Source organism: Lichtheimia ornata, assembly GCF_029851405.1.
Source record: "Lichtheimia ornata isolate CBS 291.66 chromosome Unknown scaffold00029, whole genome shotgun sequence".
NCBI lineage: Eukaryota > Fungi > Mucoromycota > Mucoromycetes > Mucorales > Lichtheimiaceae > Lichtheimia > Lichtheimia ornata.
Window position 1 is genome coordinate 131,145 of NW_026695349.1, and position 22,946 is coordinate 154,090.

Sequence of the window (22,946 nt, forward strand, 5' to 3'; positions counted from 1 at the left end):
GAATTAACAAAGCATATTCGCTATATCAAAGTTATCAGAGTAATGCAGTGTTATCTTTATCAAAGGGAGGGTGTGGATGCGGGATTGAACCCTGCACAATAATATTTAAATGTTATGTACAAAGTGCAAGGTGGGTGGGGAGTGGAGAGCCTAGTGTATCTGGAAATCATGCATTATTAGAGGTGGATCGATTGTTACTATTACTACTACTACTAGTGTTGTTGTTGTTGTTGTTGTTTCCATAGTTGGTGAGATAAGAAGAGGCGAGTACGAACATGTTGCGCTTTGGAGCCGCACTTCCAGCCGGGGATGGAGAAGTATGATTTGAAGGAGAAGGTGATGTGACAGCCTTGGGTGATCTAACTGATGTCGAAATGGATGCTTTTTTCCTTTCGGTTCCCGATTTGCGTTGTTGTGAAGATAGTTGTTTGGAAGAAGGTGAGGGTGGATAACGAGATGTCGACTCTTTACTCCTGGTATCGTCTTCACTAGGCACTGGTTCGGGGAAATCAGCCAAAAACTTTGATACATCGTCGAGATTCTTAAAAGAGAATGGATTGTTGGCTTGGGAGGAGGAGGATTGTGTAAATCGATTATTGTTGGTTAAAGGTGTTGCTGCTGCCGACGTTGGTGGAGGAGGTGGTGGTGGTGGTGACAAGGCATGCATGGATGAGGGGGATCTGATATCCAATTCTTCCAATAAAGCATCAAAAGGACTAAGTTCGTGAAGACCTTGTGCTTGTTGTTGACGTGCCATGCGTCGTGCACTTTGAGCGAGTCGAGCGTTTTTGCTGTAGCGAATGATCTTTCCATTGGGTGCGCGTTTAGGAATAGTAGCGAGAGAAGGTGTTCCACTTGGATTGATAGGAGCAGGTGTTAAGCAATCACTCAAATCCATCAAATCAGACATGTTACTGGGTGTTGGTTGTAATCCTGAAATCGGTGCTGTAGCCGGCATTGGGTGCTGATCAACAGGTTTGCTATCGGGTGTTGCATTCAATAAGTTGAGATAATCATCATTGTTGAGTACTTGTTGTAACAAGTCCATATCGTCAAGTGCACTAGCAGATTGCTTAGATGCCTGCATCTCGTTCCCATTCTCGTAGTTGGATACAATCTTCTTCAAACGTGCACATTCATCTTCCAATTCCTTCAAGCGTTGATGTAATTTGCCGCAATAGATCTCACAATGAGCATTCACCTCGACCAAAGTACCAACAAAAGGACATCCAGATAGACCATAATGACATGGATAAGATCGACAATTCTTCTCATGGATGTCTTTGTCTTTGCGTAGATAAGGTTCGCATAATGGCATCAAGTTGGGACACGTCAGCAATTCGAAAGGGCATCGAGCACGATGTTGGTCAATCTCGGTTCGTTGTACACGCTCTTTGCATCCACGATTTGCATTTGGACATTCAGCTGGTTCGAAAGCACACTAAGTTAATCATGTGATTAGCTCGATCCTCTCTCCTTACTCAATGGCTATATTACGTACCTGTCGTGGATGATCATCAGAGAAAAACCCTTGCCATGTACAACCAGATTGATGGTAAGGACATCGAATACGTAGTCGACCAATTTGACGCTGCACAAACTTGGATGATTGAAACTTGGATGGATCCACAGGTATTTGGCAAACTGGACATGTGGCTTGCTGCTTTGTGTAGTTGTTGATACAATTGCTGCAAAAGATATGGTCTAAAAGACATCCTAGTCAACAACACTATCATCGCTTTAACTACCGCGTTGCTTGCTTATTACCTTCAGGGCAGTGTACTTGAACAGGATCTTCTAGGATGTCTACCATCGATAGCAAGATTGGGTTAGCAACATGCTGCAAAGTCAAGTCTGATTGGAAGGTCATGTTCACCTTGGCATACGCCGCAAAATAAATCTGGAAAGGGCTCGTCGAGGAGATCAATGTTCTTTATACCCATGGTGGTGATGGCCAATGCCAGGGAGGTTTAGGTAAAAAGGGAAACGAGTCGTCGGTCGAATATAAGGTGATAAAGGAGAACGTTGAGCAAAAGAGAGCGAAAGAGAAAGTACAGTTCAAAAAGAGAAAAAAAGGAAAAGACAATGTGGATAGCGGACGAAGAAACGCGACCACATTATAGACGCGACCCATTTCTCCAGGACGCGTGCCATGGCGACCCAAGCGCTGATCCAATACATAGCAACTGAAACATGGCCTACCCAACAACATGGATACACATTATATACATGCATTGCTTTTATGATGGGGTGACAATAAACATGTATTTACAATTGACCATACACCTATAAATCTACAACTTCTTTTTGGCATCCTCATAAGCTTGACGAGCTTTGCTCTCTGCCTCTTTTGCTGCACCCTCAGCTTCATGTTGGAATTGTTTGGCCTTTCCTTCAGCTTCATGTTGGAACTCTTTAGCTTTGCCTTTAGCTTCATGTTGAAACTCGCTAAATTGGCTTTCAGCTTCTCGTCGCATTCCTTCAGCATCACGTTGCACTTTTTCAGCTGCTTCTTGCGTTTTCTTTTTGCCTAGACCAACAGCTTCTCTTGTTCTCTCGGCAGCGTGCTCGGCCATTTCAATGCCTTTGGCCAATCCTTGACCTGTTTTTAGGTTGGCTTCTTCAGCTGCTGATTTGACTGATTGACCAGGATGATGCTACATAGTAGGGGAAAGGAAATCAGCATCTATATGGATTCAATAGTTGGATTTACTCACTGTGAATCCTTCAGCTTTTCCAGTGGCTTGCTTCACCTTTTCGAATACTTTTTCAGCACCCTTTCCGGCTTTGAGATTCACATCATGGCCAAGGTCTTTTGCCTTTTCGAAGGTGCTCTTATTTCTCTGAAGATCGAAATTGAACAAGGGTCAATAAAAGAATACCATTGTAATAACAACGCATGCAGCATACTACACATACTTGGACATTATACAAGATCGAGCGAGCGGCGGGGCGAGCAACAATCAAATTACGTGCAAACATTTTTTCGTGGATGTGTGTGGTATGAAAGATAGGGTATAACATGGATGAATCAAAGCATCTTTTATAACCGCGTGTCATTTCATCATGATGACAGCATTCATTGTTTCACAGGTGGTCTGTGATTGGTTGTGTAACGATAATTGCATGATCAACCCATGACGTTCTTTTTCCTCTCTTCTCTTTGCAAGCATAATAACGCCGACTCATCCACTTTATTCTTCGTCTAGATTCTATAAAACGACATTGCATACATCGTCTTACAAGTAATGGCTTGTATTTCATCTTTGTCTTTATGGTTGAGCCATGCATAACAAGTAAAGTAATGCTACTACGTGCAATTGAGAAGTTGTATGACGGCGATCAAGAAAGAATAAAGAATGCTGTATTGGCATGATGAATGGAGAGACGTTTCTGGAAATGTGTAACTATATCTATTTGGCTCTTCAACTCGTCTTAGATGATAGCACGTATTCTTTATTCCTCCCCATCATTCAGAGACCGTAGTAGTGAGACACCAATATAGATCAACCCCCCCCCATTGTTTGACATGCTTGGATACATGTAATGAGCGTATGGTTGATGTGGCGATATCATTTGGACGTCATCACGTTGATAAATGAAGCTCTTTCTTCTTCTTGAGCTGGTATTATCGGCCTGTCAAACAACATTTCCGAAAGACTGCACTCATGATAAGACACCTTGCACCCAACCCATTTGCTGCGATTCGCAAGAAGAGGAACGTTTATTGTCAATGACAGCTGTTGCTATTCCATCTCTGAACTCCATTGCCGATGGCTTGTACAATGTTGCAAAATGAAGGACAATGCCGATCCAAGAGCAAAGAAGGACCCCTTTTCTCGTGTATGTCTGGGTGCCTTTTGCGTGCTAGTGCTGCTCCCTTTGTATTGATGGTATGCCATTGTTGCTTATAGTCCTTGCTTGTCCTTAATATGGATATCTCTTATGACCCCGATTTATGCATGAAGGACCATTCTTGGGTGCTCTTGCCACATGGCTACTACTATCTCCTTGGCTGTATTACTACTCTGTGTCATCCATGCAATGGAAAGGTGCGAGTGTCTATTGGTAGCAGATGATCGTCATTGACCAATGAAATGCGGGGTAAGCACATCATGCTTGAAACACTCACCTTTAACCCTATCTCACACCTTCTCGGATTTCCTCTTTTTCTTCCGTTCTTTTCTTTTCTTTTGTTGCATCTCCATTACCCAGCACCTACTCTTTTCTTCCTTTTGCAAGGGTGATAGATATGACATTCTTCAATACTTTATTGCAATCCAATAGTCACAGCACCACCTTGACATCACTTTCCTCCTCCTCCTTCTCCTATCGTCAACAACAACAACAACCACCATCATCAGCAGACTCATCGTCATCGTTTAACAATATCCCTAATGAGCTTGTGTTACATATCCTTCGTCAACTTGGATTGCGTGATCTGCTTGTAATCAGCGTTGTGAACACTCGCTTATACCACATCGGTGTACAGGCACTTGCCGAGTATCTGGCATCACCACCTCCATCATCACCACCTCCTTCGCGATCACCCTTTTTATGCAGTGCATTGAAAGGCCATGCCAGCCCATCACGTTTACGTCTCTTTTTCGATCAAGAATCTCGGTGGCAGTTTTCTATCGACATGATTTTCGAGAAGCATGAGAACAACAATGGATCAATGTTTATTTTTGTCCCTGTTGAACCAGGATTGTCGTTCCAGATGTTCAGCTCCAAGGTGTTACGCAAACCAAGTTTGTATCGGGTATCTCTTTTGGATGAATCACCTGCAGGCGATGCAGACATTATGGTGCTGGATTCCATAATGAGCAAGCCGCTGAAACTGGATATTAAGTATGCGCTTACCCAGCAGTATGATAAGCGCGTGGATGGACAATCAGCCATGTTTTCCTACAAGGTACACGATACACCTACACACCGGCTAAAGTCAAGACCTGGGGAGCGGTGGATGCAACCTATCTCATTCCAATGTGATCCTTGGTGGCTCATTTGGCCTAGAAAAAGTGAGGTTGGCTTGATGCGTTTACTTCCATCACGTGGTTCGGCTCGATTACCATCAGTACTTCGCTTGGATTCACCCATTAACCATAGCTTGACCTCGTCCTCCTCCTTATTAACCAGCAAGTAAATTTCACCTCTTGTACATCATAGCATTGTGTATATAAATCAACATGGTTTTCTTACTCAAAGTTGGATTGAAATATGGGATGGATAATGGCAGCGACATTAGTAGTAGTTGGACTTTGTGAATACAAAGAATGGCTGATCTACTATAGGAGAGCAGATCATGACATACCTAGCGAGGCGTGTGCTTTGTGAAACGCATCAAAACAAAAACCAAAGTTGTGTGCATACGCGTTCTAGACAATGAATTGGAAGCATTCATCGACAAGTTGGCGAACTTTTCCAAATCGTAACCATGACAGCAGGATACCTCTCCCTCGTTTAGTGCAATCCAATATCATGTTCATGACGTTGTAGCTGCTATTTGCTACGCAATGTGGGGAATGGAATCCGTAAATTGTGTTTCGGATATGAAACTTTAGGCTAATGCAGGTGTATTCATTGTCCTAGGCAAACCATGTTTAAAATTGGACGCCTTTGTGGCAACGTGGTGTTTTCTTTTCCCTTCGCCACATGATCAGCCGTCGATAGTAAAAAAGACTCTTCTTGTGGCACCCTAAAAATGCTGAGCGGATGCATGCACACACACACACAACGCACACATGTGAGTTGGAGTCCACATTACCTCTCTATTTGGCCGTCTGACAGTTATCGCACCATTAATGATGACGACAATCGATAAAACTCTGTATGGGCCTGATGCAAATGTTTGTCTGGGATGGATGTGGGAATATTGAATATCATCATCTTCGCTCAACTGTATGCCAATCCGATCTACCCTTTTTGAAAGGGGGAACGTGTAAATCACGATTACCATGAAGGCATACGTGTGGTGTGTTGGTCCAAAAAGCGTCAGAGGAAGGTGGTACTTGTTGATAGTGTATATGGACGCCTACTACCTCATGCGTGGTAAAACTACCTTCCCATTCGGAAACCGGACATACCCCCCATCCGAAGTAAAAAGCTAAGAAAGGTTTACCCTCCCAAGATAATAGCATTGTAAATTTTCGCTTCTTGGGGCCATTCATTCAACCCAACTTTGTAGTCTTTTGAATCCGAAAGGTGATTATTTCTTTCAACATGGTGGCACTCGACAAGAATACAACATGACGTCAGGTCATTATGGTGTGTATATGTGCGTGATCAAGAATGGAAGTAAGAGACAAGGGGCACTCTGTGTGTGATTCAAATATGAGATATTCAATACACGGGCGGCTGAAAAATGTGCTCGACACGTGGGAGAAGATGGTCCTTGACTTGTCGCATCATTGATTTCCCCCTCTCATACACCTCCGTTGCGCACGCGCCATGACGACACGGTCGGGATTTGAGATTTCTATCATGCTACAATCGATCGGGGTGAATTAAGACCGATCATCTTGTGTGTGATCGCGATCCATTACCCTCTCATTGCCATTTGTTTTTGTATCTACGTTAAAGGATCAATGCATTCCAAGTGAAGAGAGTATCATGTAAGATGATCTTGAACCTGATTAGATGGAGGAAAAAGAAAGATCATCATTACGCCTTCCTATCTTTTGTGATGCCAACAGCTTCCTTGTTGGTGATGATGATGATGATGATGCATGAACAATTGGCAGCTTGCTTCAGAGCTCTTGATCTTTTACATGAGCATGTAGCAATGACGGCGACTCGCATGCATTTTGCATCAGCTATGAAAACAGAAGCAGCTATCAATTTTCATTGTGTGCAGCGTGTTTTGCATACTTGACGAAAGCATGAGAGCACAGGTATGGGTGATGGGAAACAAGAGGCGGAGTGATTTGCTTATTAAGGGATGGTTGTCGTTATCTCCTCTTTGTGTATGTCTCTTTTTGTGTTGTGTACGCCTTTTCCCTTTACGTAAAATACCTCAGTCGTATACTGCTGATCGGATGGGGGCGACATGGAAAAAAGAAAGATAAAGCTGGGGGATGTTTCACAATCCACCTTTGAGTTGCACACGCACACGACGTAGAACCAGTATAGGTCCTTTTTAGGACAAAAAGAACGTACGCTGATCACTTTGGAGCAGGGTAAAACTTTTTCGTGGTTGCAAGAGACACATACACACATACACTGCACCTGCATCACTTTCCCATCAGATTTTGTCGTATATATAACAAACATTTTACTCGGCAGGTACCTTTTTTTCTAATCACACCTTCTTGCTCCCATCTATCATCTCACTTTTTTCCACGCAGGATCGTGCCTGTTTTATCACTATCACTTGATCCGCTGCATTGAGCTTTAAACAAGTGTCCCGCGTGGTTTCTCCCTTTTTCTTCTTTCCTATCATCGTTTTGCTCTTGCATAATGGCGGCAGACGACCCAAGCAATGAAAAGCCTACCAATGGCGATACCAAAGAGGAGATTGTGTCGACTCAAGTTGTCACGAATGATGAAGTTCAAGATGAAAAGAAGCAACAACAACCCCAAGGTGATATGCCCGATATGAAATCTCTCACGGTGGAGGAGCTCTATGACAAGGAAAAGTATGACATGTCAACTATGGATACGAACGACGTGCTTGCCCTCTTGCAGTAAGTTGAAAATCATTCTTACATGATGATGAAAGGTACTTACATTTATTATTATAGGACAAGCTTAGATGGTCTTACTTCCTCTGATGCAGCGGCACGTACTGAAAAGTTTGGGCCAAACAAGATTGAGACCAAGGAAGTCAACCCCTTCTTGCAATTTCTTGGTTTTATGTGGAATCCATTGTCATGGGTCATGGAAGCTGCTGCTCTTGTTGCTATTGCTGTATCCAATGGTGGTGGTCGACCACCAGATTGGCCTGATTTTGTGGGTATCATTTTGCTGTTGCTTGCCAACTCGGTGATCGGCTTTCTTGAAGAACGTCAAGCAGGCAATGCTGTCAAGGCCTTGATGGATGCATTGGCACCTGAATGCAAAGTCAAGCGTGATGGTGAATGGAAGACCATGGAAGCTGCAAGTTTAGTTCCTGGTGACATTATCAACATTAAGCTCGGTGATGTTGTACCTGCCGATGGTCGTCTTATTACAGCTCATGGTGCTGTATCCATTGATCAAGCTGCTCTCACGGGTGAATCATTACCTGTTGGCAAAGAAGCGGGTGATGAAGTCTTTTCTGGATCCACCGTCAAGCAAGGTGAAGCTGAAGCCGTCGTTATTGGCACTGGTCTCAACACCTTCTTTGGTCGTGCTGCCAAATTGGTTGGCGAAGCTGGTGATGATATGGGCCATTTACAAACCATCCTTGCACGCATTGGTAACTTTTGCTTGTGCAGCATTGGTATCTTCCTTGTGGTCGAAATCTTGGTCATGTATCCTGCTTTCAAGTACGAGTATCGACGTGGTATCGACAACTTGCTTGTATTGCTCATTGGTGGTATCCCTATTGCCATGCCGACGGTGTTGTCGGTCACACTGGCTATTGGTGCTAAGCAACTTGCTGAACACAAGGCCATCGTTACGCGCATTACAGCTATTGAAGAAATGGCAGCCGTTACCATCTTGTGTTCGGATAAGACGGGTACCTTAACGTTGAACAAGCTCATTGTCGACAAGCCCACAGTGAAACGTTATGGTGAACCTGATATTGATGATATCCTTTTGATCTCTGCTTATGCTTCACGTACCGAAAATCAAGATGCCATTGATTTTTGCATTGTCAACTCGTTGCCCGATCCCAAGCAAGCTCGTGAAGGTATTGAAGAACTCGACTTTAAGCCTTTCAATCCTGTTGTCAAGCGTACAGAGATCACCTATCGCCGTGAATCGGATGGCAAAGTTTTACGTGCAACAAAAGGCATGTCAGCCTTTATCATGGATCTATGCACTCGTGACAAGACCGATGAGCAAATCAAGCAGCTTGAAGATGATGTTGATGAATTTGCACGCCGTGGCCTTCGTTCACTTGCTGTTGCCGTTGATGAAGTCCCTAGTGGTGATCCTGAAGGTGAAGGCTTGGGATTCAAGTTGATTGGCTTGTTGCCTATTTACGATCCACCTCGTTCGGATACCAAGGAGACCATTGATCGAGCCATTGAACTTGGTGTGCAAGTCAAGATGATTACTGGTGACCAGCTTGCTATTGCCAAGGAAACGGGTCGTCGACTTGGTATGGGTGACAACATGTACCTTTCCAAAACTCTCAAGGAGGGCCCACCAGCTGGTTCAGGTTACTCAACGGTGGATGAATTGGTACTTCAAGCGGACGGCTTTGCTGGTGTATATCCAGAGCACAAGTACGAGATTGTGGAGCGGTTGCAAGCAATGGGTCACATGACAGCCATGACAGGTGATGGTGTGAACGATGCCCCAGCACTCTCCAAATCAAACGTGGGTGTTGCTGTTGCTGATGCATCGGATGCTGCACGCTCTGCTGCCGATATTGTATTGACCGAACCAGGTTTATCAGTGATCATTGAAGCCTTGATTCACTCTCGTCGTATTTTCCAACGCATGCGTAATTATTCAATTTACACATGCTCGGTGACAATTCGTATTGTGGTGGGTTTTGCCATCATGTGCTTTGCTTTCCAATTCGATTTCCCGCCTTTCCTTGTTCTTATCATTGCCGTCATCAATGATGGTACCATCATGACTATTTCCAAGGATCGTGTGCGTCCATCACCTTTCCCAGATAGCTGGAACCTATTTGAGATCTTTTCTTATGCTATCGTTTACGGCTTGTATCTTGCAGCATCCACCATTGCATTCTTTGCTGTTGCCCACAAGACCAACTTTTTCCAATCCAAGTTTGGTGTGGGCACCTATGATGATGTAAATCATCCCGTATTCCATTCGATCATCTATTTGCAAGTGGCAAGCATTTCGCAAGGTCTCATCTTTGTGACACGTTCTCATGGATTCTTTTTCATGGAACGACCATCGACCCTACTTTTGTCGGCATTTGTCGTTGCCCAAATTGTTGCTACTTGCATTGCTGTTTATGCCAACTGGGGCTTTACCAACATTGAAGGCTGTGGTTGGCCTTGGGCTGGTATCGTATGGGTTTGGAATTTTGTATGGTTCCCACCACTCGATTTAATCAAGTTTGGTATGCAACGTCTCTTCCGTCCCAAGAACATTGCACCTTTGCCTCATCAAGAAGGTACTCGATCGCGTCGTTCCTCTGTTATGTCCGGTTCAGCATCTGCACGCTTTTATTCAAACCGCACACGTTCGCTTCGTGCTATGGAACGCCCTCGCAACTTTGGTCGTCGTTTGCTTGGGCTTAACAAGAAGCTTTCTATGGATCCTAACGAGATGCGTCGTTTCTCATCTGCTCAGGTATGTCTCCTTTTTTTCTCCTTTTTTGGATTGGGTTCGCTAAAAAGTGTTCTTTTTCTTAGACCAACCAAGCCGCACAAGTCCTTAGTGGTAACACAGGTGCCAATCAGTCATGAGATGGCATTGTTACTGTACAATGTGCACACAAAATCTCCCTACGTACACCGCTCTCTTTATTGTATTTTAGACTATTCGAATGTAACTATAATCAAGAAACTTTTGCTCACACTGGGTGGCCTTGTAAAACTTGTTCTTTGCTCTACACACATATATACATGTACCTGTGATAGCTACCAATCCACAATCTTGATACGTCTGTATTTGTTTTTCTTTACCAACACGATGCCTTTTTTGTCATTGACATGACCAAAACAACAACGATGGGAATCTAAGAACTCTACATCATCGCCATGATCCATGTTGTTTGTATAAGAGGCATTTTGTGCAGTAGTTGCACATGTGTGTACAACCTTATCGGCTTCATCCACAGCCTTACTTGCGATAGTATCATCATCATGTGCCCATTGCAGAAGGTCAAAGAATGCTTGTGATGGCCGCGGAACGATGAAAAGATTCCATGCAATTCACACACACGCTTTCTTTAATAGCATTTGCTGTGTGTAACATTCTAATGTAACAGACCGTGGAAAGAATTCGAGTATCTTGTTTTCTGTATTTTTGGGAAACTGCATTTCTACAACTTTGGGATACTGCTGATGCTCATCTTTTCAGCATTCGGGTGTCTAACCTTCAATGGTGGTGGGGGTGAAAGCTATGTAGCTTTGGGATAATCCAGAGATAATGGATTGCAACATTTTCATTGTCATGGCCTGTTTACAATCAAATCCCTCATGATATTCGTTCGCGCTATTGCAGATGAAGCATTGCTTTATTATCATGTGACCAAAGGCTATGCTGTGCGTGTGGTGTAAAGCCCACGTGCGGACTTGCTTCCATTGCGGCCATTTGCTGTTGACAGGTCTTCCACCTCTTTCATTCTCCCTCAGTCTTTTTGGCAATGCTGCGTTGGAGACTCTTTTCGAAGCAACGAGTGGTAACAGCAACATGCCGTGTTCAGCTTAACCACGCCATTCAGCCTTCGAAACGAGTATCTACAAGACGACATTTCCATTGTAGCCGATTTGTACGAGAAAACGAGCCCGATCGAGCCGATCGTCTTTTCAAACAGTTGATCAGTGAACAGCATAATGACCAAGCCAGCGATTTTATCCAATCGATTGAAGCGATTCGTCCAAGGAGCAAGAAGCAGCATGTTTTAACCAACGAGAGATACGACAACCTTGTCAAGCAGCTCAACGAGGGGTTCACAGTACCGCAATTGCGAGAGTATCTGCAGACACAACAACATCGCGTATCCAAGCAACATCGAAAGCAGCAAATCATTGATATGATCATACGCCATGTGTGGGGATTTGAGAGCCGAGAAATGGTGCGTCAGCAGGCGATCAAAAAGAAAATGGATAGCAGGCAACGCCATTGCAAAACCAATCGACAAGAGCTCTTTTTCATCATCGGTGAGGATGGCGATACGCTAAGAGCTATTGAGGAAAAGCACAATGTCCAGATTACCGTGTTGGCCGACATGAACCAGTACATGATCGAAGGATACAGCCGATCGGTGGATGCTGCACGCATGGAAATCAAAGAATACCTATCTTCCATTGTAAACGACCATATCAACATGCCGCCATTGAAAGAAGGTGTCGTTATCGATGAGGTGCTCAATGCTATCAAGCCGTTTCTTCCACACATCTCCAAAGAAACCAAGGCGTTTATCACCGTCCAAGAGGATAAGGTATGTCATTGTAATAATAGTAGTCTGGGATTCCAAGTGACTGAAAATGGGATGTTGTTTGTAGCTCACATTGGCAGCACGTTCAAACAACGACATTGATCATGCAAAATGGTTGCTGGCCAAAACCTTAGCGGATCTCGACCTGACAACGACTCAATCATTGGATGCAGCAGATGATCTCTATATACAACTTTCGAATGAATCGGACAAGCCGACTCTATCCTTTACGCCTATACACGATGCTAAGGCCATGCCTGTCACTGTCAAATATTCTGGTTGGAGTAGAATTAACTTGGGACGCGATGAAAAGGTAAATACAATCGCGTTCTTGGTTTATGCTCTTACTAAAGAAGTTTTTTTAGTCTATTGCAAAAGGATTATACCATTTGGAAAGGCAAGTTGACACATGTGGCTTTTTAAGCCTATGCTTATACGTCGATATAGTGAAAAGAAGGACGATTGGGTGAATGATTCAGCTATTAGACGTCTCATGATGCAAAGTTTACCAGAGACGGTGCATGCTAATATCAGCTTGGAAGCAAGGTAAATGGATGGATGGATTACATATGACTTGAACCATGCAGCTGACCCATTTGCATAGATTTGGCAATGTACTTTTTGAAAACCCAGCAGAAGCAAGCATGCGGTTCCTGACACCTCCTTTGCATCACCATTTCAGTACCCAAAAGCTGCATGATTACATTTCCACATCCAATCGAAGGCACATCTTTTTCCAAAGGTATGCATGTTGTGACGATTGCAAGGGAACTTTTATTGACAACGACGTATAGTCAACCGCCGCCAACGATTACACGATCTTTTCTTCCAGTCATAAGTGCTGGTTCCTCCCCTTATCGACGACGTGTGATCTTGGAATATGTCAGCAAGAACTTACTTCCCAACTTTGGTGGGCAGGCATCTTCTTCTTTACCAAGTGACCAATTGAAACGCTTGCAGATTGAATTCATTATCCAGGATGATGGTGATCTTGAGCTGGAGCGTGTCATGGGCGAATACAATCGATCCACCATCGATATTATTGGATTGGAAAAGTAGGTGTGTGGTACATGATGGTTGGCAAAGTGCTGATCAATGGACTACTTTTAGGAATGTGGATCTACGATTATTAGCCAAACAATATGTGCTATTTGCCGGTAGTGGACAAGCCGTTCCTGCTCATTTGGTACAAAAAGACATGCCAGCAGAATTACAAGAGGCTGTGGATCAATGTGAACTTACTGGGTATGTTGTTGTTATAGGATGATGGGATTCAAATGACTTACTTTCCTACCTAGATACACCGACTTTGATTGCCTACCATCATTGAAGTTTGACGACATGGGCACCATGGATCTTTTAGAAGTATCATTTAGAGATGAAGCACGATACAAAGGCGACAGTGAAAGCGAGGATGTTATGCTCACAATCAGTGATGTGGATACCCAAAAGGCACAAACAAGGCACACCGAGCTGATGGTAAGTTCTTTTTAGAGGTTTTCTTGATCTGGCATTGACACAGGGATATGCTCTTTATAGATCACTCCGATCACCCACGATCCAATGGGTTCCTGGAAAGTGCCCGAGAATGGACTTGAGTCTTGGTTACCATTCAGGAGAAATGTACGAGAATTGAGCAAACGATGGAAGTTTATAAATCTGGGTCAATAGATAGATACAAATAGATAATGCTACAAGATGATTGGGGGAATAAAAACATGTAATTCTATTCAAAGCTTCAGGCTTGCTTCTGCCTTGGATGATAATTTTTCATCTACTGCATCTGTGGTCTTCTTTTCCTGGTCATTGCGTTCATCATCATCATCTTCATCTTCAAAATCGCTGTCAAAATCACTGCCAAAGTCAAAGTCGCTGTCTTCGAAATCTTCTTCATTGAGCTCGGGCACTTCATCGCCTCGTTCAAGTTTTCTCAAGTAGCTTCGTTGTTGTCGCAATGGCATCTTTTTAAGTAATCGCATTTGTTCCTGCTCTTCACGTTGCATATCCTTATTCGTCTTGATCTCGCTTTTACTATACAAATGACAGGCCTATTAACCTCTGATCATCCATCATCCTCCCACACATGCACATGTATGTATACATACTCAGTGACAATCTCCTTGCTCTCCAAGCACTTTGCACAGACTTTTTTGGCTCGTGCACAATTATCACAAAGCACATGGTAGGCTTCTTTGATGGCCTTCTCTTGACAGTTGGTGCTATCACAAGTTATTATGCATTAGCTTTGACGTATCCAGGGCAACCTTTGATCCTTCGAAAGTTGTATTCATCATCAACTCACCATCGTTTTACAGTAGTCAACGGCTTGTATTTTCTGTATTTCTTACGCCAAAGGATAACGTCGGTACATCGCTGGCACAATCCGTAAACTGGCAAGGCGTTGATCTCCTTTGTCTTTTTGGAATTCTTGTTTGGCTTCCAAGCTGTTGTGTTTTGGTGAGCTTGGCCCTTTTTACGATTGTCGCCTTTGCGATTGCTGGTTTTTTTCTCGTAGCTGGACATATCAAACACTCAAGCACAAAGAGAAAGAGAGACAAAGAGAGAGAGAGTACAAGTGTATCAAGCCACTAAAATTTATTGCTATTGCCGCATGACAATCTCCTTCTCCAAGTCTGAAAAGATATCAATGCCTGCTTCTAATGAATCAATCAACAACGTCAATTGTGACGCATCAAAGTTCGGTTCCTAGATGTCATCGTGGTAAGCTTCGTTGATAATAAAGAGATCCTATTTATCATAATAATGCTCACCTGCCGAATCTTGTCGAGGTCTGTGCTAAAAGCCTGAGTTACTTTGCCCATGTATCGATCTCTGAAGGTGGATGGTTTGTCTTCTGATTTGGTATCTGGTATCCGTTCTTCATCATCAACATCCATATTGCCATCATCTGCTGGTCTCTCATCCTCGCTCATGGCTTCATTCTCGTCTTCTTCTTCATTGTCCGTGCTGTCACTATCACTTGCTGATCCTTCTTTCATTTCTCGAATAGCCTCCTCAAGTGCTGATGACTTGACTTGTTGCTCAAAGTCATCGAGTAAAGCTTCCACCTCTGCAACAGTATTAGTTAGCCTTCTTTTTTCCTTCGATCGTATATAGAACGCAGTCATTTACCTAACTCATGGTCTTGATTGTCCTCGATCTGTCAACGATCGCTACATTAGCTAAAAGAGAACATAATAAAGCTGCTTGTGTATACCTCGCGATCAGGCTCTGTAGCATTGTCATCCTCTGGAACGCGTTTGGGTTTCTTGTTGCTGTGTGCTGGTGCATTTTTTTGTTGTCGTTTTCTGCCTGCCTTTGCCATGGTTTTGTGTTTGATAGAGAAAAAGAAAGAAGCGGGTTGGATAACCGGCACTCGGAAATTCCACCGTCTTCATGCAAACACTCCCTTCCCCCCTCTCCCCTTGGATCTCAAAATCACAGTTTGACTTTTACCACCATGCCGGTCTAAGCCATATCCATATCTAAAAACGTGGTTGGAGTTGATGATGTGTGAGCCATACTCAATTACACTTGCGAGCTTTCTTTGAAACCTTTCTCCCTGGCTACGACAATAAAAGACAAGCTGTTTGTGGACATGATCCATCACTAGATCTTTGTTAATACCGTACATGCTCTGCTGGCAACATGCATTCGAGCAAAAGCAATTCATTGCTCCTTGTAAACGTCGCCTGGCAACTCCTTTTAGGATACAGAATCTTCTTTTTTTGCTACAAGGTATCCATGACGACCCTACATAATTTCAGCTTCTTCTTCATTGTTTCGTGATCATACTACTAGCATGTCTCATTGATGGACTTATAATGAAACCTAGGCTAGCCGAGATCATTATATATAGCTTCCTAGAGGCACAATGAAATTGGAATCATGACGTTCCCAACCACCGTACCCATTGTTTCCACCCTTTTTTACATCACCTTTTCACTCACAAGACACGTAATAAAGATCATCCTTATCCAGGTGTGCAATGTCGATCATCCATATGGCTTGTATAGCTGTACGTACACCTGCATGCTATGCAATTCATCATGGTACAATAGTATTACAACCACCTAGGAGAAAGCAGTTACATAGTTGTGCTCCATGCATGTTTCTTTGGATAGCATCATTAGCCGTTGTCATGAATGACATTCCCAGCTCTAGCAATGTATGTACAAGGTTTGCAGATCACCGAGTACACATCATATAAAAAAAGTGCCTCGTCTGAAGAGCAATGATCAGGTTTTGTGTGACATTGTCAAACCACGCGGGAGCCAACGATCAATAATGAGGAGTGATAACTCCGTTTAATGGAAGAGCTTATTGCTCATTTAAGATCATGTCTCCCTTGCCGCCATAGCCATAAGATAAAAAGGGGGGTACAGTACAGGCAAAGGGAGAAATAGTGATCAAAAAGTGGTGCTATTCGACAACCAAAATGATGTGATTAGGTTGATGAGATGAATGATGCCGCTGCTGCAACACGCGTGCCCTGAACTGTGTTGGTAGCACATTTGCATCAAAAAGGTTAACAACTCATGTGAAACCATCCTTGATCAATATAAAAAGAAGCCATGTTTTTTGTTTTGATGAATTCCTTTTTTTATTCAACGTGGCTAAGACACACACACACACACGCACACTGTGTTTTTGTTTTCCTTGGCTGCATGCAGCATTCTACTTTTTTATATAACGGCATATACAACAACGACGACACCCGCTATTACTAGTAACAACAACCCAGCATAATTACGACATCATGTCATCAACGATACCCTTTCAGCAGCATGACCAATATCCAGTGTCTCCTTGGACACGCACAATGGATCGATTGTATACTCCCAGTCCCACGCCTGCTGATAACATCAATGCAAATGACACACCTCTTTTTGGGTAAGTGCAACAAAGGAGCGCGGGTTCTTGGATGATGGGAGGTGGATAAAAAAAGTTTGGCGTATTCAAACTATACTCTTTCTTCTTTCAACTCATTTATTACTGCTTTGTTTGCATATCATTTCATACGACGGGCGACAATCGTATTAGCATGGGCAATGAGGGTGATGAGAAGCACCAACAACAGCATGGCGGTGGGTCCGTGACAACCGAGATGCCGCTTGGACAAGAATCAGCCATACCAGCACCACGCCGAAAACGCAACAACTCCTTGATTCCTCCCGAGTTGATGAATGACAATAGCGAAGGTGGACGTGAGCGTGCAGCACTTGCAACCGTGTTTGGTGTACGCGAATATACAGAGTCCAAGATATTCTGGGAACGACAAGTTGCAGCATACCATGAAGGGCCTATCAGCACTAGCACCGGTTCACATTCGGCAGCAGGATCAGACGACAACAATAACAACAATCACTTGGCAGAGGATGGCTTCGTTTCTATCACGAGTAAATCGATTGTCAGTAGTCCTATTGGAGGAACATCTACAACACACACACGAGAAAAGAGGAAAAGTGGTGCTTCAATTACCCATTTGGTCGATTCAGTCTTTGATAGCAATGCATCTTCTACTGCTACAACTGCTCCCCTTACGACTACAACTCCTCCTGTTGCTACAGACAACCAACATCATCATTCAACAATAACATCATCAACATCGACATCATCACCATCACCACCACCACCCAATTTCTCTTTGCCTGATATTCCAGTGGTCAGCGAGTTTAATGATTTGATGGTCATGAGCAGTAAGAGCATCAGTACCCGAGCAGCACGTATTGAACGACCTTCCACGGCACCACCCTTATCGATATTGACAACTTTTCAACCACGAGCATCATCAGTGGCATCTTCATCCTTATCAGGGCTTACGTTGGATCATGAGGAGGTATCAATTGCTGGATCTGAACAACAACAACAGCAGCAGCATATGAATGATATGACACCACCTTTGGTATTCACAGAACCTCCCGCCATTTTCGATCTTTTATTATCCGATGATGATGAACGTATCGTTGTTTGGGGTCCTGATCCACAAGCTGTATCTGCTTCCATGGCAACTACCACCATTGCAGGAAAGACAATTCCATCATCACCACAACCACCACCTGGAGCTTCATCCACAGCATCTTTTGCATCGACACAAACAGCACCTCCCAATATCAAAGGTTTCTCATCCAACACCACCGCCACAGTATCCAATCCTACTCCACCTGCTGCTGCTGCTGCTGATACATCTAAACAACGACGCAGGGGTCGATGGTCAGGGCAACTGTTACCGGATGGATTCAAACTTGTTTCCAAATCATCATTACCCTTAAGGAGAAACAGACCACATTCCCAGCTTGCATCCTCAACCAATGATGATGTACGTGAATCCATCCTCTTCAAGTTTGCAAAGAGACATGGTCGCAAAGACAAGCATCGAGATTTCCATGACAACAACAACAACAACAATACCACTGGCCATACACAACTTGCAAAGTTACCCAAAGTGATTGAAGCTGCCACCATTGAAAAGCTTGTGGAGAAGCTTACAAACACATTAGGTAAGCTTTTTGGGGTCGTTGGGGGGGGGGAATGAATAAGTCGTTGGATTAACACATCACATCACATAGACTATACATTCATGACCGATTTCTTCCTCACCTATCGAGCGTTCATTTCTCCTACACAACTATGCAAGCTACTCACATTGCGATTTCGATGGGCTCTCCAAAACGACGACGAATGCAGGCGTATTGTACGCATACGGTGAGTATAAATCAGTTGATGCCCTTCACCACATCTTCATACTAAGACTTGCTTTATACTAGTACGTTTGTGGTGCTACGACATTGGCTTCTCAACTACTTTGTGCACGATTTTATCCCATGCCGAGAATTGCGTGTGTACCTGACATCGTTCCTGAATGAGCTACCTTATCACCGACTCATCCGCAATTCGCCACGTGACCAGCGCATTGTCAAGAGTTTGAAGCGTGTGGTGCGACGACTCAAAAAAGTGTACTATGTGAGCTCATCAGCGTCTGAAAGAGTCAAAGTGATCCCACCTCCACCGCCTACTGAAGACCAAGAACGCATTGAAGAAATGGTACGAGCCAAGTTGGCACAAAGTTCAATTCGTCGAAAGACAGCGTTGGTGAGCAGTATGAACGTGAGTGATCGACATCATGGCAACATGGCTGTTCAAGATACAAGATTGGCACCTGTCGTGGTGGTTGGTAGCGTTCGTACGGCCAAAGGAGGATCAAGTGGGAGAGGAATCAGTGGTGCGGCAAGTCCTATGGATATGTCACGTGCTTCACCTACAACAGGCGTACGACGCAACATGTCAAGCACATCCATTCCAAGATTCCGACGCCGTGATCAACGACAAGAAATTGAAGCTGTAAAGTCATCGTATATGAAGCGTATGGAACAACAAAGACGTGCCATGTCGGTGGATCTCAATACAACATCATCCAGTCTCAAAGAAGCACCACCCACACCCATCCCACAAGAAGACGAAGAAGAAGAACAACAACAGCAAACGAGAGTACCTGAAAGCTCACGATCCAGCGTGTTGACGGATGATTCATTGGAAAGTGCACTTTCACCTGGTACAACGGACGTTGAAATGAGCTCTGATGACGATGACGATGATGAAGATGAAGAAGAAACCAGTGATGAAGATGAGGATGAGGATGACAAGCAATTGGTTGCAAAATTGGAAAACGAGCGAGAACGGCGTGAAAAGGAAGAGGAGATGAATCGAGCCGAGTTTTTTGCATCAACACGCGCTACCAGTGAACCCTCTTCACCTACACCTGATTCACCTACTTTACGTGAAAGGAAGCTCTTGCATCGATCTCAGCATATTGTCAACTCTTTGCCACCTATGCCAAACCAAGAAGACGCTATGGATCAACAAACGCATTTACAAGAAGTGGAAAGTACGGCTGAAAGTGATGCTGCAAGCAAGAGTCGTCGTTCAATCAGCGTTGCTGCAGAATCCAAAAGCTTGCCTGATCGTGTGGCACGACCCTCCTTAGCGTCTTCGAATGATGATGCCAAAATGTCATCTATTTCACATCCTGATATGCCACACCACCAGCAACCTACTTCAGCTACGAGTCCTACACGCATTGTTGAACTTGATTTGCCAAAACCCCATATCCCATCGAGTCTACCACCTTCAGAATCACCTTCAAGACGTACATCAGCCGTTTATCCCAAGCCATTTATCCTGTATTATCGATCGGAGCGTATGGCTAAGCAACTATGTCTTATTGAAGCACAAGCACTCCTTGGTATTGATTGGGAAGAGATGGTGCATTGCCGTTGGACAAAGATGCCTGCTACCAGCACCGGGATGGGTGACGAATATAGTGAATACACCGATGATTTGGATGATCCTGATATCAACTATACACGCCGCACGCGACAAATGCAACTTGCACGACGTGAACATGAAGGTGGTATTGAGCAAGTGATCAAGCGCTTCAACGACGTATGTCAATGGGTGGCTAGTGAGATTGTACATACACGAGCATTGGATGAGCGTGTCAAGGTGGTGGAAAAGTTTATTCGATTGGCACAGGTATGTCCCTTCTTTTTATCTTTGGGTTGTCATATGCTTATGGGAATCGAAATAGAAATGCAAGCTGTATTGTAACTTTGCTACCTTGGTCCAAATCCTTCTTGGATTGCAATCGCCAGCCGTATCACGATTACGCAAAACGTGGGATAGAGTGGGCTCCAATGAGATGCGTATCCTGGATCAATTGTCAGCGTTTACATCACCCATGAAGAATTGGAAGCATATCCGAGATAGCATGACTGAGGTAGCTGAAGAATATGGCATGTCCCCAGTGGAAGTACAGGTCGAAATGCCAGGCACCAACAATCATGGATTTGGCAAAAGCAAGATCAAGATTCCCTTTGGTGGATGTATCCCATTCCTTGGTATTTACCTATCCGACCTTGTCTTTAACTCGGAGCAACCCCCTTATTTGCAACCCTCGCATGACCATCATCGTATCTACTATGCAAACAATCGCACCATGTCCATTACGCCGTCCCTGCTCAAACAGCCACTCGTCAACTTTCGAAAGCATCGCATCACTGCCACCGTCATCAAGCGTGTCCTCACTTTTCAAAATTTGGCACGCCGTTACTCTTTTGAACGAGATGATGAGCTTTACTTTTTATGCGCTGAAGTACGTGCATCTGACCCAGATACCATTCGAAAGCTTAGCCATACCATTGAACCTTAGTTTATTCCATCCATATACTTTATTTCCTATCAACTTATTGTAATAGCTATATATTATCATAAAACAATCATGTATTCTCAGCTCGACATTCATTCTCGCTTCAGGAGAAATTCCACATTGCTCGATGTATGCATAGGCAACATTACACGTAGCTCCTCAGACTTAATCCCAACCGGCGATCCACTGTACAAGAGGATGCGTTCAGGTCATTTTTTGTTGAGGGAGAGAGAGAGAGAGAGTGAACCCGTCCCTCCTTTTGGTTTGTGCTTAACTTCTACCATTGATGTCGATCATTTCTATGCTTGTCACACCACCACCTTCCATATCTTTCTCTTTACAGTACGAGTAGGAATGATGACGGAGGATGACTACGACGATGGTGGTGGCAATGTACAGTACATAGCAAGATAGCTAGATGAAATAAAGCATTGTTTATTTATTACACGCTTGTTGGAGGTTGCTAGCTTGTGGATTACATACTATTGCTTCGAAGATGGAATAATAAAGGTGGTCCGGTTATTGGTCATGCAAGAAGTACATGGCTTTTGTGATACAATAAGGAGGAGTGGGAAGTGGGATGAGCTTGAGAAGAGAAAAAGTGAAGAGATCCCTCCATTGAGTTTCAGGACGAGTGAATTTCATTCATATGTATATGTATCTTTTTACATATACAAACTGGTTTATGCAGTTTGACTTTCTTCTACATGCAAATGTGATGATACCCTGACACACCTTCATTATTGGATGCTGTTTACTTACGTACCTTCACAAAAAGGCAATCATCATCATCCATTTGTGTAGCAACCTGTCAAGGATGTCTGCACCACCTACGTGCGTTTCACTCAGCTCTTCATCTTTCCGTTAATGCGCCGACACCATCCAATAGGAAAAGCAACTCCATCACGCTTACATATAGGTGCTTACAAGGTGCCTGTATCTCTAAAATTTTTATAACGTCTGCGGGGTTTTGAATATGGGCTCGGTTGTTACAAGGTTTGTGTGAAAGTTTCGCGTTCAATGTCGCAAACAGCCTGCAAAATATTTTTTGGTCGTCGTCGTCGAGAAGGTTGAGCCCTGGATCCAGTTTGGCTGGTGGCGACATTGCGAAATCTGGGATTACTACTACGAACTTGAAACTTTCACACAATGTGCTGTTGGCCAAGCCGAGCCCATTGTTCTATTCAAAACCCCACGTTTCATTGTAAAGTTTGAGATGGCAGAACCCTTACAGCGAAGCGTGATGCTATATGAGAAGTGGTCTTTGTTCATTGCCAAGTAGGTGGACCCTGGCAGAGCCAAAGATGCAGAAGGACCTCTTTGGGTAACTCAGCTCAAAAGTCAGGACTTCAGGGACAATGCATGAAAGGTACGCAACCCTCACTTTTATGTCATACATTGCTAGCTAACGGCCACTTTTATCCAATCATCATTGTTGCGAGATCCACTGCATGGGAACGACGCCCCTGCTCTAGACATTCATTTCCATGATCAAAGTAGGTT

The 22,946-nt window shown here is 43.8% G+C and overlaps 8 protein-coding genes across 8 annotated transcripts; 4 read left to right on the plus strand and 4 right to left on the minus strand.

The window, feature by feature from the left end:
• Positions 1 to 166: 166 nt before the first annotated feature.
• On the minus strand, positions 167 to 1,943 carry O0I10_006538 (uncharacterized protein; the record flags this gene model as incomplete). The annotated part of the gene is made up of 4 exons (XM_058486565.1): positions 167 to 1,441; positions 1,502 to 1,704; positions 1,768 to 1,806; positions 1,877 to 1,943. 4 exons carry the CDS (start codon positions 1,941 to 1,943, stop codon positions 167 to 169), a joined length of 1,584 nt encoding a protein of 527 aa, XP_058342636.1.
• A 351-nt stretch (positions 1,944 to 2,294) lies between these two features.
• Positions 2,295 to 2,982, minus strand: O0I10_006539 (uncharacterized protein; the record flags this gene model as incomplete). Its single annotated transcript, XM_058486566.1, has 3 exons — positions 2,295 to 2,657; positions 2,718 to 2,843; positions 2,920 to 2,982. 3 exons carry the CDS (start codon positions 2,980 to 2,982, stop codon positions 2,295 to 2,297), a joined length of 552 nt encoding a protein of 183 aa, XP_058342637.1.
• Positions 2,983 to 4,252: 1,270 nt separating this feature from the next.
• O0I10_006540 (uncharacterized protein) lies at positions 4,253 to 5,146 on the plus strand (the record flags this gene model as incomplete). Its single annotated transcript, XM_058486567.1, has 1 exon — positions 4,253 to 5,146. One exon carries the CDS (start codon positions 4,253 to 4,255, stop codon positions 5,144 to 5,146), a length of 894 nt encoding a protein of 297 aa, XP_058342638.1.
• A 2,312-nt stretch (positions 5,147 to 7,458) lies between these two features.
• O0I10_006541 (plasma-membrane proton-efflux P-type ATPase) lies at positions 7,459 to 10,541 on the plus strand (the record flags this gene model as incomplete). The annotated part of the gene is made up of 3 exons (XM_058486568.1): positions 7,459 to 7,685; positions 7,743 to 10,425; positions 10,488 to 10,541. The coding sequence occupies 3 exons, from the start codon at positions 7,459 to 7,461 to the stop codon at positions 10,539 to 10,541; spliced, it is 2,964 nt and encodes a 987-aa protein (XP_058342639.1).
• Positions 10,542 to 11,443: 902 nt separating this feature from the next.
• O0I10_006542 (uncharacterized protein) lies at positions 11,444 to 13,909 on the plus strand (the record flags this gene model as incomplete). The annotated part of the gene is made up of 9 exons (XM_058486569.1): positions 11,444 to 12,241; positions 12,306 to 12,551; positions 12,604 to 12,635; positions 12,686 to 12,784; positions 12,843 to 12,980; positions 13,033 to 13,293; positions 13,349 to 13,483; positions 13,537 to 13,717; positions 13,778 to 13,909. 9 exons carry the CDS (start codon positions 11,444 to 11,446, stop codon positions 13,907 to 13,909), a joined length of 2,022 nt encoding a protein of 673 aa, XP_058342640.1.
• Positions 13,910 to 13,968: 59 nt separating this feature from the next.
• On the minus strand, positions 13,969 to 14,761 carry O0I10_006543 (uncharacterized protein; the record flags this gene model as incomplete). Its single annotated transcript, XM_058486570.1, has 3 exons — positions 13,969 to 14,269; positions 14,344 to 14,457; positions 14,541 to 14,761. 3 exons carry the CDS (start codon positions 14,759 to 14,761, stop codon positions 13,969 to 13,971), a joined length of 636 nt encoding a protein of 211 aa, XP_058342641.1.
• A 78-nt stretch (positions 14,762 to 14,839) lies between these two features.
• Positions 14,840 to 15,563, minus strand: O0I10_006544 (uncharacterized protein; the record flags this gene model as incomplete). Its single annotated transcript, XM_058486571.1, has 4 exons — positions 14,840 to 14,944; positions 15,010 to 15,308; positions 15,371 to 15,398; positions 15,456 to 15,563. The coding sequence occupies 4 exons, from the start codon at positions 15,561 to 15,563 to the stop codon at positions 14,840 to 14,842; spliced, it is 540 nt and encodes a 179-aa protein (XP_058342642.1).
• A 1,434-nt stretch (positions 15,564 to 16,997) lies between these two features.
• O0I10_006545 (uncharacterized protein) lies at positions 16,998 to 21,446 on the plus strand (the record flags this gene model as incomplete). The annotated part of the gene is made up of 5 exons (XM_058486572.1): positions 16,998 to 17,131; positions 17,282 to 18,738; positions 18,808 to 18,943; positions 19,006 to 20,770; positions 20,826 to 21,446. 5 exons carry the CDS (start codon positions 16,998 to 17,000, stop codon positions 21,444 to 21,446), a joined length of 4,113 nt encoding a protein of 1,370 aa, XP_058342643.1.
• Between the last annotated feature and the right edge of the window lie 1,500 nt (positions 21,447 to 22,946).